Below are 18,183 nucleotides of genomic sequence, written 5' to 3'. Positions count from 1 at the left end.
CTATCTTAATCTTTGATTTTTAAACTTTTAGAAGGTATACAAAAGTAAAAAATGATAAATTGCGACTTTAGCCGAGTTTTCGCGTGCTGCGTCACTTATATCCATCGTCATCAAATACCAATTCCTAATTTGTTTTGTATAGAACCACAACAACCAAACCCTAATTCTAAATCATTCTTGTGTAAACGTTGACCATTATGTATACATTTTAAATAGTTCCTGATTATTCCCATCAACACCAGTTAATAAGTCATTGGCTAAACAAAGCGAAAACAGAAACCGATTAGTCCACACATGAGGGGAAGTTTCGCTAGATTTGTTTTCGGTTTTCCTCAAACTGTTTCAACATTCCGCAATCTTCATCTGTTTTCTTAGACGCCGTTTGATTATGGATCCTCTGCGCGCCATCTTGCCCAGGCTGGTGTGGGACTTGGAGAGCAGGCGCTGAATGGTGTAGACCAGCTCACTGAGAAGCACGTGTGCTTTCCATTGGTCTAGCGCTGACTTCTTGAAGGTCAGGGTGAAGGTCAGCGTGTTGTGACAGAGCAGGTGTCGGACGGTCAGGTTGGTCTCCAGATCCAGGGGCAGAACAACCGCTTCGTCCGCCGCCGTGAAACTCAGCGCTTGTTTCGACTTGAACTTCTTGGCAGACACAGCCTCCGCAGAGTGTAGTCCGTTATCGGTGGTGGTGGTCTCTGGTCCGCTGATCTGATCGATGGTGGTGCCGTGAACGGTGGAGGCGAGGACGGAGCTGAGGGTGTCTGAGAGGGGGTCCATCAGGGACAAGGGGACCTCACCGTGCTGGATGTCCGTCAGGATGCTGTGGTTGTTGGCCAGCACAAAGCTCTGCAGGGTCCTCCCCGTCCCGTCCGTCCCCAAGTCTGCCAGCAGGGGCAGCTCGCTGCAATAGTTGGCAGTGTCCTTGCTGACGTCATCATGCAGTCTGCGCAGGTCCAGAGGGAAGAGGACGGGGATGGTTCTCTGTCCAGTCAGTGTGTGTAGCAGCATCTGTGTACAACAGTGTCGTCATCATACATATACCTGAAATAGAATGCATAGAGCATCATCTGAGCACATCAGTATCGTCATCAAACACACGTGAAATAGAATGCGTAGAGCATCATCTGTACACATCATCGTCAACAGAATGTGTGCATCGGTACCTGATACATCGCCATCATACACAATTGAAATAATGTGTGCAGCATCCACTGATATAGAAATCAATGGCATTCTTGAAACAGACAAGTGGGATATCATCTAGTATACATCGTGATGCAGTGACTCCAGACAGTGTCTTCGCATGAGACGTAATCCCCACCAAAAAATCCAAAAATTGATTAGGTAATGACTGAATTTCCCGTAGTTTGTTTTCTTTTCTTTTTAAACACCCTAGAAATGAGTTTTGCTTGTTGACTGTTTTTGGATGCTTTTGCCATTTTCTGTAAAAAATAAATAAATAAATAAATAAATAAAATAAATTATTTTGATAGCAATATGACTAATTTTTTTTGTGTAGTAACAACCATGGCATATTCAAGGTTTAGATGTTTGAATTGTGAATAATTCTTCTTCTTTTTTCTTTTTCTTTTTTAAGGAAATTTTCTTCATTCGGATGCGTGAAACTATGTGTATGTCAAATTTTCTTCTCTTTTTTATCGTTTTTTTCCCTTTCGTTTTCAAGTACATTGCGCTCGTGATATATTCAGCCCTGTGGAAGGACTGCACCATCAACGGGAAGGGTAAACCCCCCACCTGGCCAGCCAGCCCAGATGCCCCACCTGATAGCAGGAAGTGACGACCCCAAACAGGGTGATGTCGTGAACCATCATGAAAGTCTTCACTCGGCGCACCACGTTTGGGGACACCGTCACCTTCACACTGTCCGTCTCGCTCACTCCGTGGTGGCTGGAGGAAAAGAGATAAATCACACACACACACACTCTCCGCATAACAATGATCATAATGATAATAATAATAATAACATATTGTTGGCGCAAACTCCCCTTATAATGGGCTCTAGGCGCCTCACAAGAGACAATACAATAGTGCATTATACCGTACAAGACCACATACAACTGGAAAAAGGTACAAATACACCCTGCACACACACACACAGCAAACACCAACCCACAAGCACACACAACACAGGAATATTTCAATGGAGGGGGGATACAAGGGTAGTGTAGAGGGTGTGAGGAGGCAGACAAAGGACTAAGCTTCGTCACTTCCAAAGGCGTTACGCCATATTACAAATTCGTGGGGCTGACAAAAACCTAGAAAGGACAGCCTCGATTTTCACAAGGAAAAACAAAATCATGGTAATGAGAAAATCACTCAAAATAATATTCAAACAATGTCAGAAATGACCACATCTGAATTTTCATTCATTCATCTTTACAGCCACATTTCTAAGCAAAGCTTTCCTCGCTTATTGACTAATTTGCGTTATTGTGTTAAAAAGTTCTTGTAACGAGATCCCCCACTGTGGAAATCGGGCTGATCTTTCCATAACAGAAAATTACCACCACGGTGCAGCACTGCCTATTTTTTGTCTCCCCTCCACACCCCTTGTTTCCTACCTGTTTTTCTTTCCTACCTTTTGCCTGAAGTCAAAGAAGTGGAACCCACGTTGACCGCCGACAGTTTGGTAGCCCAGTAGTTCAAGACGTCAGTGCCGACCTGTCCACTCATCTTCTCCAGTTTCCTTGTCCATTCCAGCTGCGGAGACACCGGCTCTGGAGCCTGAGGCACTCTGGCAATTGTCATGGAACCTGGGGATTCCAGACACCGCCTCACGTCCTCCGCGAACTGCGTGGCGTTCAGACGATTGAAGACAATCTGGATTGGGGAGAGTTGGGGAACTATTGATTAGCTGGTTGGTTGGCTGGTTGGTTAGATCGTTAGTTGATTGGTTGGCTGAGTGATTGACAGGTTGTTTAGTTGGCTGATAAAACTGAATGACTGATTCCCTGATTAGTTGGCAGCTTTCATATCATTGACCAAACAGATTAAGTTATGAAGGTTATGAAGTCAACACTGTGTTGCTAATGAAGTACGTAGCCTCAAACCTAAAATGGACCTCCATAGCAGCATCAGCATCAGCACCATCCACGTTCATCAACAATACGATAATTGTATATGAAAAAAAAATGTCACACGTTCTGTGGTAGTTCATGCCCTGCTCTCATGGTGAACTCATGTTTCGATCCTCTCCAGTTCCATGTATTAGCTGATTCATGGGGGACTTTCGCTGGAGGGACGTGGTGGCGGTCTTCACTCTGGGTGAGACGCTCACTCAGTCTGAGCTATTATTATCAGTAAGGGACTTAGTAGGTGGTGTTAAGTACGTTAAATCAGAGTAGACACTGGTGAACACCACCAAAGTGACTGGGCTGCAGAGCAGGGTTTCCTCTGGTGTGTGGCCTCCTGTCGACCTAACATCGATGGTTCCATGTGACGTTGGGACTGCGACAGACGAAAACGGATGTGGCTGTTTACTGGGAACTCGGAGTGAGCGGCGAGGGAGTGATGCCATTGAAACGGTGCAGATGTCGGGGTAGATAAACACAACAACAAACTTTCACATCACTGAAGCAGTCAAATTAAACAACAATCCAGTTATACATACAAATGTTCGGGAAGAACTCACCTTATGAAGAACCAGTCTCAGAGCTGGCCGAGGATACTCCGTCAGAATAAACCTCACAGGGCCAAGCTGCTGAAGGTCCAGCTTCTCACAACTCTGAGCGTCCACACTCTCTCCGGAAGGGAGGTCACCCTTGATGACTCGCAGGTCTCCACCATGGTATGGCGGCAGAAGAGAGCGGCGAAAGGTGACACCGGAGGACCCCTTGACCTCAGTGAAGGTCATGCGTGCGGAAGGATACAGGGCCATGACGGTGTTCATGGCTGTCTGCAAGTCGCTCCAATCAGCTTGGTGTTTCTGTTGTGTCAGACAGTGAGGCTGACATCAGCATGCCATGAGCTTTAAGGGGTCAATGAGACCACATAACCTTTATCGACTTTACAGATGCATGCAGGTCACCATTGCAGGTATATATGTGTGTATGTATGTATGAATCTGTCTACGATCTATCTATCCATCTCTCCATCTATCCATCGATATAGATGGATGCCCAAATGAATGTCGTTATCAAAAGAAAAAAGTTGCGGATGGAAGAAAGAGAAGCTGCAGCAAAAAAAAAAGAAGAAAAAAAAGAAAAAAGGGAGATAACGAAAACCAATGATCCATAGGCATTCCAACATAAAGATGCAAATTATGATAATAAATCATAAAATGGAATCAGTAAACATCTCCAAACGAAACAAAAACAAGACATGTGAGTTCAGCATTCACCTGCAGTGTAGTGTCCACGACAATGTGAAGCCTTTCTGGCTGTGGGTGGGTGCTGTACAGCTTCAACAGCTGGCTTTCAAAGGCAGACACTTCAGAGGAAGAGTCGTCTTCTTCGGTGATTTCCTGAATCTTGGGTGTGCTTCCTTCTTCCTCTGTTTCCGCTGTATCTTCTGTTTCGGCGTTTAAAAAATTGTGAAGTTTTGAGCTGCATGTAATTTTAGTGTTGTTGCTAAGACAGAAAAGAATATTTCTTAAAAGGCCCTATTTATCAATGACAACGAAGTAAGAAATAAATCAACAAGATACATAGGTTTACAGGTAATGAAGCAGTCAATAAGAGAGAGACAGAGAATGAGAGACAAACAGACACAGACAAACAGAGACGGAGAGAGAAACAGATACAGAGAAGGAGACAGTGACAGAAAGAGGCAGCAAAATAAACAGGGAAATGTGGAAAAACAAAGAAAGAGACAGAGAAAGACAGAAAGAAAGAGAGTGAGAGGATCACTAGCCATGTGGATGTAGGTATTATGTAACATTAATCTGTGAGTCCACGGCAGCTTTCACTTTTAGAAGTATCATTCATTCCATTTTGACGTTTCACACAAACCAAAGGTTGGCTATCAAGGCCTAATCAGAACGTCGGTTTTATGCGAAGACATACATATGCTCCCTTTCTTTCCCCAGCAAATGTGGTGGTGCAATGTATATGGATCAGTCTGTCCTGAAACTGAAACTGAGGAGGAACGTGATAAGAACCATCTCTCTCTCACCTTCAGGAGCGTCATTGATGGCCTCAGCCACAGACAGCACGGTGGGGTGTCCGGTCAGGAGCTCCACGGCCGACAGACGTTTGGAGGTGTCCCTGTGGATGTGGGTGATAATGGTCATGGCGCCCACAGAGTCTATGCCCAGTTCCAGCAGGCTGATCTCCTGGGTCACGCTGCTCAGCTCCACGCCCAGCACTTGGGACACCAGGATCTGCACGTACCGCTCGTAGATGGCCATACGTTCCTCTGGACCGCAGTTCTTGGCCGTTTGTACCTGTACGGGGAGAGGACGAAGTGTGTGGGTGCGTGTTCTTGTGTCTGCATTTCTCTCTCTCTCCCCCTCTCTGTGTTGCTCTTTTTCTCTCTCTTTCCCTTTGTGATGAACTGCCTTTCGTATTGCGTGGTGTATGCAATACACACACACACACACACACACACACACACACACACACACACACATATATATATATATATATATATATATATTGGTAGGATGAAAACAAACCTAATGCACTTTTTTCCGCTCAATAAATAAGTCCATTCATTCATTCAATTATTTATTCTCTCTCGTTCTCCCCTTCTGTCTCTTTCCCTTTTCCACTTCTTTTTCTTCTTCTTCTTCTTCTACTTCTTTTTCTGTCTTCTCTTGTTGACGGATATTTGCCCAGCCGCTCACCACCTGCAGAAGGTCATCCTCTGCCTGCTGCGCTGTGTATGTCAGGATGGGCTTCATACGGGAGATGATGCGCGCGCTGCCCTCCCTGTGCATCCTCTGGGACAGTCGTTGCTTGTCCAGCTTCACCGGCACGCACTGCGCCCAGTTCAGCATCAATATCGGCGTCAGCACGTTCTGGATCTGAGGAAAGACAGACGATACAGAACTGGCACCACACTGTGGACAGTGCTGAACAGACGAGTGAATATAATCAACAGCAACGACAAAATCTTCTTTTGATAGAAACTCACAGCTAAAACTACAAAGCAATGTTTCCTCGTGGACAATTCATCACGTTCACACCAAAACTGTCTGCTCTGACAAATGCGCAAACCGTAACGAGGGGTCACATGAATTAAAGTTCTTGCCATGCCTTGATGTAAAATGATACGTTCTTATGGAAACGTCAATGCGATTTGTGTTGTATTTTTTTGTGTTGTGTCATATTGTTATTGTACTGCTTTGTACTGTTGCGCTGTGTTGTGTTGTGTTGTGTTGTGTTGTGTTGTGGTATGTGTATACACACACACATACGAGCGCATACTGAATGTCTCTAAGTGAAATCGCACGCAGGAATTATTGTTCCCATACGCTGGCACGCGCATCTGCACGGTAGATAATATACCCACCTCTTCCACAGACATCAACAGAAATCCCCGAGATTCCAACATCTCCCTGGCCGTATCGTTACCGCTGAGGATGCCAATGTCAAGGACGCCCCAGTTGATGCTCTGAGCCGCCAGTCCCAGCTGCCGACGGTAGTGAGCGAGTCCGTCCATAAAGGCGTTGCCTGCAGCGTAATTGGCTTGGCCTGCGTTGCCCACGACTGAGGCGATGGAGGAGTGCATGACAAAATAATCCAGGTTGAGGTTTTGGGTGAGGGTGTGCAGGTTCCAGGTGCCGCGAACCTGGACAGAGATTCGTATGCTTACGAAGTGTGCTGTTCACAACAACAGCGTAACTGATATATCTGTAACTGCACCTGTTTCTGATGCATCTGTTTCTGTATTTTTATGTATCTATCGAATCATTTTTTGTCTGCCTGGTAGTGGTTGGTTGACAGGGTGTATAGATGTGCATAAAGCACATTATTCATTGATTTTTTTAAAATTTTCTTATTTATCTATTTATTTGTTTTTCTATTGTATCAGATTATTGGGCTATATGGTTAACTGGTTTGTTTGTTGTTTTATTTACACTTCTTTCTTTCTTTTTTCCTCTCTTCCTTCCTTACTTGCTTTCTTCGTTCAGTTCTTTATTTCTTAATTTTCAGCACCCTTTTCTTTTCTCCATTCCAACTAGTTTCTTCCTTTGTTCAACCATTTTTCCTTCTCTGATCTATTCACAAGAGGTGGGTTTTTTTACGCATTTCTTGCGATCAGTTGCATACTTTCTTTCAATCTTTTCTATTTCTCTCTTTCATTCGCTCTATCTTTTCTTTTGTTTATTGTTTTCTTTTCTTTCATCCTCCCTTTTTGTTGTTTACTCTTCCATGTTTCTGTTTCTTTATTCGTTGTCTCTCTCTTTATCAGTCTGAAGGATCTGCTGTTTTCTTCCACCTCTAATGTATTTTGCAAACACAAAGACACTAACCTTTGGAGAGAGAGCAGAATCGAACCCCGGCACATCCATGGACAGGAAAGACCTGTCCGCCGTCACCGCTGCCCCAAAGAAAATCCCCTTCAATGCCACTCCTGGGAAAGCCTCCTGAGTGAGAGAGAAAAGTATCCACCCGTAACATCCACCCTAAAGGACGTGTAACTGTACAGACTTTCCTAAAAATAATTATTTACCATGTTCAAGGGTTGGGGATTAGATAAAGTCGACGTCAACGCTGCTCCAGTTTCAGTTTCAAATATGCTTATAAAATGTCAAAAGTATTAAATTTTTACGTGAATGTTTCTGCACAAGCATATCGTCACGACTTTGGACGCGTAAGTGCATACCAACTAACAAAATCAGTAATTTGTTTCATGTTTTATTTTCTTTACAACCAGCTCCTTTTCTCTTTCTACCTCTACTTTATTTCATCCTCTCTTCTTGTCTTTCCACACTCTCTCTAACTCATCCCAAGTTGCGGTTTCGTGAGTACACAATCCCAGGTGTAGATCCAATGATACACCCCATATCTTAAGCAACACTGTGCTTGTGCAAGTTCAGTTCTTCCTTACTCCATGTAAATAAACGAGCGATTCACCGCAACACACCTCCATCTGCTTAAAGACGGCAGTCAAGGAGTGAAGGGAAGTGACGTCCCCTTGGAAGGCAGTCACGTGACACTGATGGCGGGCGGATAGAGCCGCCATGTTGTTGAGCTGTTGCTGAGAGGGGGAGCGGCGGTTGAGGATGGCGATGTGACCGGCGTGCTTCTCGGCCAGGTACTCCACGCAGATCCAGCCCAGACCGCTCAGTCCCCCCACCACCAGGTACACACCGTCCTGTGGACATGGGACATCGAGTGGACACACACACAAACATACACTCACATACACTCACACACACACACACACACACACACACACACACACACACACACACACACACACACCGGCACCGACACACACACACACACACACACAGAATTTGTTAACAGACAAAATAGTCGGTCACCAGACGCAGCGATCCATAACTCATTAACAGACATAACAATCGGTCACTATGGAAAGCAACAACTGACTGGTAAAAACAGACAATACAGTGACTCCCCAGACAAAATGCATGCTCCATCAACAGACACACTAGTCGGTCACCACACCAAACAATCAATGTCTCTTCAACAGTCAAGTCACCAGACTGACCTTACGGAACAGCTGGTCCTTGCTGACTTGCACCTGCAGACTGGTCATCTGTGACGTCTGGAACCGAAGCAGGTCTGCCATGTCCAACACTGCCCCAGACTCTGTGACACGTCAAGAGGGATGAGGGTGAGCGTGGACTAAGGGAAGGAGGGTGGTATGGAGTCTTGTTCATGTCTCACTCTCCACTGGCTTATTTTTCATTTCATCTTTTTATTTTTTTATTTTTTTATTTTACGGCAGACAGTTATGTGCCTATCTACTGAGACTGAATTTTGTGACCAGCCACCAAGCATAGTGATTAACTTGAGAATGTGATCACTGGGACATTGTGGGTTTGAACCCTTGTCGCTGGCCTGGATACCATTGTGGGATTCTTTGCTCCTGTCAAGCTCTTGGGCACATTTCACAGTGTGCTATGGGCCCAACTGAAGTAGACTGGAACCGTGCAGTTGAGTGTCTTCTACTGCTTTATTTGTTCTGATCAACACTGCAGGTGTCTGTAACTCTCGGGCCTGGACTCACCATCACAGAATTTGTCGGGTACAGTTATGTCAGGTAGCATGCAGTCTGAGCGGATATCTAGCAAAAGCATTCATGCCGCTATTGCAACTGACTTACTGTAGTAAGTACTACCACTAGTACTACTGCTACTACAACCACAACCGTCACCAGCACCAACATCTCAGCAACTACTATAACCACTGCCACCACCACCACTACTCATCATCACTATCAATGCTACTACTTATCAATGGTTTACATTATTACGTTTCTGTTGCCTGTATTATCATGAGAACTACCACCACCACCAATATCACTACTATCACACTTGCTGGTACTTCTACCACTTATACTACCTCCACCACCACCACAACCACGATTACTACCACCTTACCTTTGTGTTCTACCTGTGCAGGTGATGCAGATGAGACATCATGGTGCAGATATGTCATGATGCTGGACATGGCCCTGCTCCTCTCCCTCAGCCACTCACCCACCCGGGGTACCTGCCTCTTCAATGCGCTCGGGTGGAAGAGAAGCTGGGTATCCACCACTACCAGGTCAACGTCCTCCGCAAAGTAGCAGGCGCATGTTAAAGCGTCTGACTGGAGGAGACTGGAGCACGTGATCAATGTCTTGGCCTTGTTCCAGCTGCCAACACGAGGAAATATACATGAAGCAAAGGTCTGTTTACTTGTGTTGTCAAGTTCAATTACATGTTCTGCATTGTGTATAGTGTTATGCAAACCTATCTTAACAAAATCATTACGCCGTAAACAGAGGAATTGCAATTGTACATGCCAATATGTTTTCATGATATTAACCTTTAAGTGTTCTTATAACACTGACTATGTCTGGTCTTAATCAGTACGCTCTCTCTCTCTCTCTCTCACACACACACTCTCTCTTTCCATCTCTTTCTTTCTCTCTCTCTCTCTCTCTCAGTTTCTCTCTTTGTGTCTCTTTCTCTCTCGCTGTCCTAAACGTTCATCAAAAAAATGCAAGCAGATAAAAACATAAACATAGAAATTAGGAAAAGCACACATGAAAATATTAAGAAAATTTTTTAATGGTTTAGATCGGAGAGATACGTCTCTTTTAATACGCCATATTATTGCGATGTTGTTGTTGTTTTTTCTCTCCTGGTTACGTCTCATGACTTATGAGTTCTTCAATAACCTCCCAAGCAAATCAGGTTTCAAAACTGCCCCGCACAAACTTTTTTTTTTTAAAGAAGAAAAAAAAAACATGAAAAGAAAAGAGAAAATTCCCACCAGGCAATGAGGGAAGACACGAGATTGCCATCCAGAAGGACAAGGGAAATTACTGTTTCATCCAGAGAAGTCCTCAGCACGTGCAGCTGGTCTACCATGACAACGGTGATGACGTAAGGCACTTTGCCATTGCGTCGGCCCCTGAAGAACTCCTGCAGAGCGTCTGCATAGTGCTGGGTTGAGCTGGAGGCCAGAATGGTCACTGCTGGTGTGTCTACCTGCAGTGTGAGGTCAGAACTGGCACCGACTTCCATAATGCTTTAATCTGTAACTGTGACTGCTTTCAATACACGACAATATCTGATTGACGAATGATTTCATGATCTTCTGTATTTTGTATTTGACCGGAGCAAACACGTATGATCGCGCAAGCACACATCATGCATTGCAATGAAAATATTTGTCAACAATATACACAAGCACATCCACAACACACGCACGCACATACATACACACGCGCACGCACACACACGCACGCACACACACTTTCACATACTCGCATGCGTACACAGTAATTTCTTTCCCCTCCCTCGATTTTTTTCGCTACCCTCGTCTGATATCACTTGAAAAGATGTTAAAATAAAGAACGCGCGCGCACACACACACACACACACACACACAGACACACACACACACAGACACACACACACACACACACACACACACACACACACACACGTAAACGACAAGAAGACGAAGTTTTCACCTTTCTGTGCAGTTCAAAGAGCAGAAGCAGTTTGGTCAGATCCCCCGGTTGGTACCCAGGAAGGAGAGACGTGGGTAAGGTGACGGACGATGGCACAGACACCTGCGTTCCCAAAGCAATGGGATAACAGGCCACCACTTCAGCACCCACATCCTTCCCAGTTCGGTACTGGGCTTCGCGATTCGGCTGCTGACTTTTTCCCGTTTGATCTAGTGGAATTCTCGTTTTGAAGCGACGGCGTTTGGGTTTTCCCGTTTTGTGTTTCCATCTTTTGAAATTTTCCTTTCTGTGCCGACGATTTCCTAATTTTGCCAGCCTGAGAAACAGAATCCTGGGTCTTATCTCTTTGGTTTGTCATCTTCTGAATGCTGCCGAGAACCTCCACTGCAAACACCGGAAAGCCACTCGTTTTGCTGGCATTGTGCTGGTCCAGGCATTCATACGGCAGCTGAAATGCATGGTATGCATGGTTAATTCGATCAGTCTGTGGTGTTGTGAATAGCCTTTGCGAGAACTACCCCAAGCCCCACAGCAATTACAATACTTCAACAGTTGTAATCGGCAGTTCAGATAATTTCAATCTGTAAAATTGTACAAGCAGATCACCTCTCTCTCTCTCTCTCTCTCTCTCTCCCTCTCTCTCTTACACACACACACACACACACACACACACACACACACACACACATATATATATATATATATATATATATATATATATATACATATACATACATACACACACATAAATTATGTATATATATATACATATATATATAGATATAGATATATATAGATATCCCTCCACAACCTGATGCAAAAAAGACGTGAAATTTTCAGCAAAGACAGGGCGTCCCCTGACTCATGCCCACTTTACCTTCAAGTTCAGCAACGAAGGACTTTGAAGAGCGAACGCCTGTGCTTGAAGGTGCGTCACTTCCTGAGCTTCTCTTCGGCCGGAACTAGAAGTGACGTCACGCAGGACGGCGTTCGGCGTAACGACAGCGGAGGCCTCTTTGGAAATCAGGATGGCTGGTTCCTTCGGACTGAGGCTGTTGGCACGAAACATGGGAAGGGAGGTTGAGGAGTCCACATGACATATCTGGTTGACGTAGACGCCGTCCGGGTTCACCAACAACTGGAACAAGGTGAGTGTTTCTATTACTAGTCATCAGTTTCCGTGCTTCAGTTAGTCATCGGTTGTCGTGTTTTAGTTTGTCATCCGTTGACGTGTTTTAGTTTGTCATCCGTTGCCGTGTTTTAGTTTGTCATCCGTTGCCATGTTTTAGTTTGTCATCCATTGCCGTGTTTTAGTTTGTCATCCGTTGTCGTGCTTTAGTTTGTCATCCGTTGACGTGTTTTAGTTTGTCATCCGTTCTCGTGCTTTGGTTCATCCGTTCTCGTGCTTTGGTTTGTCATCCGTTGACGTGTTTTAGTTTGTCATCCGTTGCCGTGCTTTAGTTTGCTATCCGTTGCCGTGCTTTAGTTTGTTATCCGTTGCCGTGCTTTGGTTTGCTATCCGTTGACGTGTTTTAGTTTGTCATCCATTGCCGTGTTTTAGTTTGTCATCCGTTGTCGTGTTTTAGTTTGTCATCCGTTGCCGTGCTTTGGTTTGCTATCCGTTGACGTGTTTTAGTTTGTCATCCGTTGCCATGTTTTAGTTTGTCGTCCGTTGTCGTGTTTTAGTTTGTCATCCGTTCTCGTGCTTTAGTTTGTCATCCGTTGCCGTGCTTTGGTTTGCTATCCGTTGACGTGTTTTAGTTTGTCATCCGTTGCCATGTTTCAGTTTGTCATCCGTTGTCGTGTTTTAGTTTGTCATCCGTTCTCGTGCTTTAGTTTGTCATCCATTGCCGTGCTTTAGTTTGTCATCCGTTGCCATGTTTTAGTTTGTCATCCATTGCCGTGCTTTAGTTTGTCATCCGTTGCCATGTTTTAGTTTGTCATCCGTTGCCATGTTTTAGTTTGTTATCCGTTGCCGTGTTTTAGTTTGGCATCCGTTGCCTCGTTTTAGGTTGGCATCCGTTGCCTCGTTTTAGGTAAATTAAGTAAAGAATCGCCACGAACGTCACTTGCAGCAGTAGTCGTAATAGCTGAAGCAGCAGTAGTAGGGCTGTCGGAAAACAGTAACAGCTATAATTTGTTTTCTAATAGTAGTAGCAGTAATAGTAACAATAATAATAATAATAATGGATACTTATATAGCACACTATCCAGAAATCTGCTCTAGGTGCTTTACAAAAACGCTTTTGTTAACATAAAACATTATATCTATGTTACATACACACACCAAAATGTGACTACACACACACACACACACACACACACACACACACACACAACACACACACACACACACATACACACACACACACACACACACACTGCATACATACATTTTAACATACATGTGTAAGTAACAGCTACCCTAACACATACGCACACATAGGCAGGCACAAACTTACATAAACACACGCACACACAATACACATTCATATACATGCATATAATAGTAGTAGTAGTAGTAGTGCTTGTTGTTGTTGTTGTAAGAGAAGTGAAAGGATGAGAAGCAGGAGCGATCAGCATGATGTTATTGTACTGTAGGTGCAGCATGAACAGGAAGGGAAGTAAACAGAGAAGAATAATTAAGACAAAGAGGAAGAGGAAGCAGAAAAACACAAAGAAAAAAAATCAACCACAGTAGTAATGCCAACAACAGCTAAAACACCATCGTCGACAACAACAACAACAACAACAACAACCCCTTTGAACAAACCAATCAATAATGAACGCCGGTGGTGAAGATTATATTAATGGTGATGAAATATAGCGCAAAACAGAAGCTGAACTTTATCTCCCCTCTCTCTTACTTAACCTTTTTTTTTCTTTTTTCTTTTTTTACCGCGGGCGTGTGCGGAGGTATACACAAATACAGAGAATGAAAAAAAAACATATTCGAAGACAGACACCGACATACAGACGGGCGGACGGACGGACGGAAGGACGGATAGACAGACAGACAGACAGTCAGACCTCTGCATGACTCTGAAGGTCGGGGTGTGTCAGCAGGCAGGAGAACACCGTTGCCAGGGACGACAGGGTCAGGGTGTCAGTGGGTAGCTGCAGATCCACACACAGCGTGTCCGGGTAGATCCTCTCTGACAGCACCGTGCGACACAGACCCCACAGGCCTGCAGCCCCCCAACACACACACACACACACACACACATGTTTATAGGGTATTATATCCACAGCACTCTGTAGTTCTGGACACACACACACACACACACACACACACACACATATATATATATATATATATATATATTCTTTTGACAGCACATGCGACATAGTCCCCGCAGGCAAGCACCAACTCGCATATCATATAAAGTACACACACACACACACACACACACACACACACACACACACACACTCAACCGCGGCGTATTGTTATCAACAATGACAAACAATATTTTTATGATGGTCAACTTCAATGGTTTCGCAAATGACACAACAGTTCAGATGTTGGCTCTTTTAAAGAACAAAGCGAGACCTTGTTTGTGCATGAGGGATTTACAATATATGAAGAAGTGAAGAAGAGGTGGTCGTTGGGTTTGACAAGACCGTGGTCACAAATGTGTCTTCTCCCAAACCCCTCAAGTGATGAAAACACCGGTGCTTACAATCCCGAAAAGATAACTTGTAATTCCTTCAGTACACCGTTTCAGTGCTGAAATGAACTAGCCATTTATACCTTCCCGCCCTAAAACGACGGGCGCAATAGCCGAGTGGTTAAAGCGTTGGACTTTCAATCTGAGGGTCCCAGGTTCGAATCTCGGAAATAGCGCCTGGTGGTGGAGATTTTTCCGATCAACCAGGTCAGCATATGTGCAGACCTGCTAGATCCTGAACCCCTTTTGTGTGTATACGCACGCAGAAGATCAAATCCTGGGATCCCTGTCAGGGTTCGATGGGTTATGGAAACAAGAACATACCTACCATGCACACCCCTGAAAACGGAGTATGCCGCTGCCTTCATGGCGGGGTAAATATACAAAACGGTCATACACGTAAAATGTTACATGTCTGTCTCAGTGTGTCTATGTGCTTGCCTGAAATCTGATTGAATGACACAGGAAACGAATGATCAGCACCCAATGGCAGCCGTCAGTCGGCTCTTCTCAGGTAGGCAGCCTTTTGTGCAAATGACCCCGAGTTTGTGAAGCGCTTAGAGCTTGGTCTCCGACCGACGATAGGCACTGTATAAATATCCGTATCAAATCAGATCAAACCTACCTGTGGCAGTGGGGTTGACAGGGGCGTCGTGGTGACCTGGGGAAGGTGAAGGCCAGGCGCTGCACGTGCAGAGGTAGATGGGCAGAGACAGAGAAAGTCGGTTGGCCAGACTCAGCACTTCTTTGTACAGGAAGCTCAGGTTCACAATGTGGGAGTCCACGGCGTCAGCGTCGGCACTGTCTGCACAGTACACACAACCAAACCGGGCATGCATGGTGGTAGATATCGGTAAGACCTGAGCCCTCAGAAAGACAATGCACGTGGAAGAAAGTTGATTAAAGTTTCTGTTCGGCAAGGAATCTAATATTTGGAAATTCTTCTTCGTTCGTGGGCTGCAACTCCCACGTTCACTCTTATGTACACGGGTGGGTAATTACATGTATGACTGTTTTTACCCCTGCCACACAGGCAGCTATGTTTGGAAATTCAAAATAATTAGAACTGGGCTCAAGCCACTGTATATTCATCGGTGAAGTGATATTTTAAAATCAGCATCGTACAACGTATTCAAAGAGATCCTACACTAACATTGAGTCACAACATATTATTATTTGATTAAAATGAATTCTCCAGGCCTAATGGGGGGATATACTGCGGCAGGGAGAGTAGGAACCCGACCTATTTCTCTTTCTCTCCTTTTCCCCCGATTCCATCTATCCTTATGAATATCAAAGTAATTACAACAGTTTGTCAATTCAAAGCATTCAAAGAATTGTAACATTTTTGCTTCCTCTGACGGTGTGGATCGTAAGCTAACAAATACAGACTGAATCGCAACTCCAGTCCAACAATATCAAATGAAACAAACATAAAAAGACGCAAAATATAAAAAAAAAAACCTACCAAAAAATTAATGAAATAAATTTGATAAAACAACACAATCAACCTAGAACGAGATAAAATCCCTTTCACCATACTCAAACACAATGTGCAACTTTACAAACCGGAACTGCTATCATTATTTTTAATGAGTAGTGGTAGCAGTAGGAGGAGGACGAGGAGGAGGAGCAGCAGTAGCAGTAGTAGTAGCAGCAGTAGCAGTAGCAACAGCAGCAACAGTAGCACCAACTTGAACTATTATCGTTACTGCTATTTAGTAGCAGAAGTAGTAGTGGTAGCAGCAGCAGCAGCAGCAATAGCACCAACTGGAACTATTATCATACTTATTTCGAGGTCATAGTCGTTGTCGTAGTAGTAGTAGTAGTAGTGACAGCGGCACCAACAGTAGCAGCATCACTACTCCCCTCACCATGCAGACGGGTCAGACAGAGCAGCACCAGAGCGGCGGCTGTCTTGTGTGACGTCAGCAGCTGCTGCACGCTGGAAGGCAGCCCGTGGGTGAAGTCCATGCCCTCCACGTCCATCACCTCCACCTTGCCCCCCACTCCGACATCCTCCCCATCCTCTATCACGTAGTCCGTCAGGAACACCATCCCCTTTCCCTCCCCCTTCTCCTCGTCCTCCAGACCGCCAGGGGTCGGGAGTGGCGTCACGTGACTCCAGCGGGTGATGTACATGTGTTCCAGGGAGTGTTCGTTTTCTTCCGTGATCATGTTGATCACCTGCAGTTCGCAAATAAATATTTGTTGTGCGTCTTCTGACATAAGTCAGCGACAACTACTGACTATACAACTTCCGATGCGTTGTAAACTCAGATTTACTTGACTTGTATAAAAAATACATTTTGTGTCTCCACTCCGGTGTGAAGCTTTGTGTTTCATCACAAAGCTTTTGTGTCTTGGCTGTAAACATGGTCTGACTTCAATGATGAGAATTCAGTTTAATACTTTAATGAAAATGAACGTAACGCCAGATGCTTGAGTCATCACAAAACCAACCAGCCAGCTTCACCAACCCAAAAATACATTTACCTATTGATACAATGATCTACTGGTACTATCACGACAGAATAACAAAAATGACCCACTCATCATCCAGTTAAGTTAGTCTGTCGCGCTTAAAGAAGACGTCAACAGCTCCAGGTCACAGAAATACTGTACATTTCTTTGTAATGGCGAAAACACCAGCCGTACTAATTATCGATAATATCAACAACAACAACAACACGCTCAACTCACCAACCCATCCAGTTCAGCAATGACGGCTCCAGAACACGTGAGCAGCTTGAGGTCGTAGAACATCTGCTTGACGCCCTTGGCCTTCAGTTTGGTGTAGACCACCATGATGGTGTCCAAGGGTCGGTGAACCAGCAGACGACCCAGAGCTTTGGGCAGTAGTTCACCGCCCACTTTGGATCCTGCTTTACCAGTGATGAGGAGAGAAGACTGCAGCATGCCATCTAGCACTGCCGGGTGGATGGTTGTACCCGGAATCTCGCTCAGCACCGTCTGTCAGTACATATTGACATGCGTTCTTTATAAAGCTGGCTAGTATGTAGGACGCGATGTGCCTGCCTGTCTGTCTATGATTCAAACCCCAGTTTTAAACACTCGCGTTCAAATGTGGCAAAATTGCAACGTCTCAGATGTGTTGGAGATATGACTGGTTCTGTTCCTTAATTCAGGATCCACAGGAAATTTCGAAGCAATGGTGCCGCTGTCGATTTCCAAACGGAAGTGAACAACGGCGCCGGGATTAATCTCGAACGTGAAAGCCGAATGTTAAGAAGATTGTGGCAACTGTTTGGTGACTTCTGAAAACAGTTTCCATTGGAAACAATTCAGAATATTTACTTGCTTTTTTTTTTTTTGACAGGCTCTTGTTGGAGAGCTGTACGATTTGTATTTCGATCTCAAATGTTTC

General features: G+C 44.6%; 1 protein-coding gene across 1 annotated transcript in view; it reads right to left on the bottom strand.

Moving 5' to 3' along the window:
- Positions 1 to 256: 256 nt before the first annotated feature.
- LOC143291896 (phenolphthiocerol/phthiocerol polyketide synthase subunit C-like) overlaps positions 257 to 18,183 on the bottom strand; it is a 50,192-nt gene continuing 32,265 nt past the window's right edge. Inside the window, exons 19-36 of the mRNA XM_076602069.1 lie at positions 17,499 to 17,768; positions 16,670 to 16,982; positions 15,421 to 15,600; positions 14,155 to 14,279; positions 12,002 to 12,262; positions 10,419 to 10,636; positions 9,539 to 9,795; positions 8,644 to 8,744; positions 8,053 to 8,283; positions 7,439 to 7,552; positions 6,475 to 6,753; positions 5,807 to 5,986; positions 5,134 to 5,404; positions 4,361 to 4,530; positions 3,653 to 3,946; positions 2,600 to 2,841; positions 1,782 to 1,908; positions 257 to 1,008 (exon numbers count right to left, since the gene is read on the bottom strand). Coding sequence (XP_076458184.1) covers positions 343 to 1,008; positions 1,782 to 1,908; positions 2,600 to 2,841; positions 3,653 to 3,946; positions 4,361 to 4,530; positions 5,134 to 5,404; positions 5,807 to 5,986; positions 6,475 to 6,753; positions 7,439 to 7,552; positions 8,053 to 8,283; positions 8,644 to 8,744; positions 9,539 to 9,795; positions 10,419 to 10,636; positions 12,002 to 12,262; positions 14,155 to 14,279; positions 15,421 to 15,600; positions 16,670 to 16,982; positions 17,499 to 17,768 — 4,299 coding nt within the window. The 3' untranslated portion in view covers positions 257 to 342. The remainder of the gene's footprint in view (positions 1,009 to 1,781; positions 1,909 to 2,599; positions 2,842 to 3,652; positions 3,947 to 4,360; positions 4,531 to 5,133; positions 5,405 to 5,806; positions 5,987 to 6,474; positions 6,754 to 7,438; positions 7,553 to 8,052; positions 8,284 to 8,643; positions 8,745 to 9,538; positions 9,796 to 10,418; positions 10,637 to 12,001; positions 12,263 to 14,154; positions 14,280 to 15,420; positions 15,601 to 16,669; positions 16,983 to 17,498; positions 17,769 to 18,183) is intronic.

Source organism: Babylonia areolata, chromosome 1, assembly GCF_041734735.1.
Source record: "Babylonia areolata isolate BAREFJ2019XMU chromosome 1, ASM4173473v1, whole genome shotgun sequence".
Taxonomy (NCBI): Eukaryota; Metazoa; Mollusca; class Gastropoda; order Neogastropoda; family Buccinidae; genus Babylonia; species Babylonia areolata.
The sequence above is the reverse complement of the archived record's forward strand: the minus strand, read 5'-3'. Positions and strand labels throughout refer to the sequence as shown.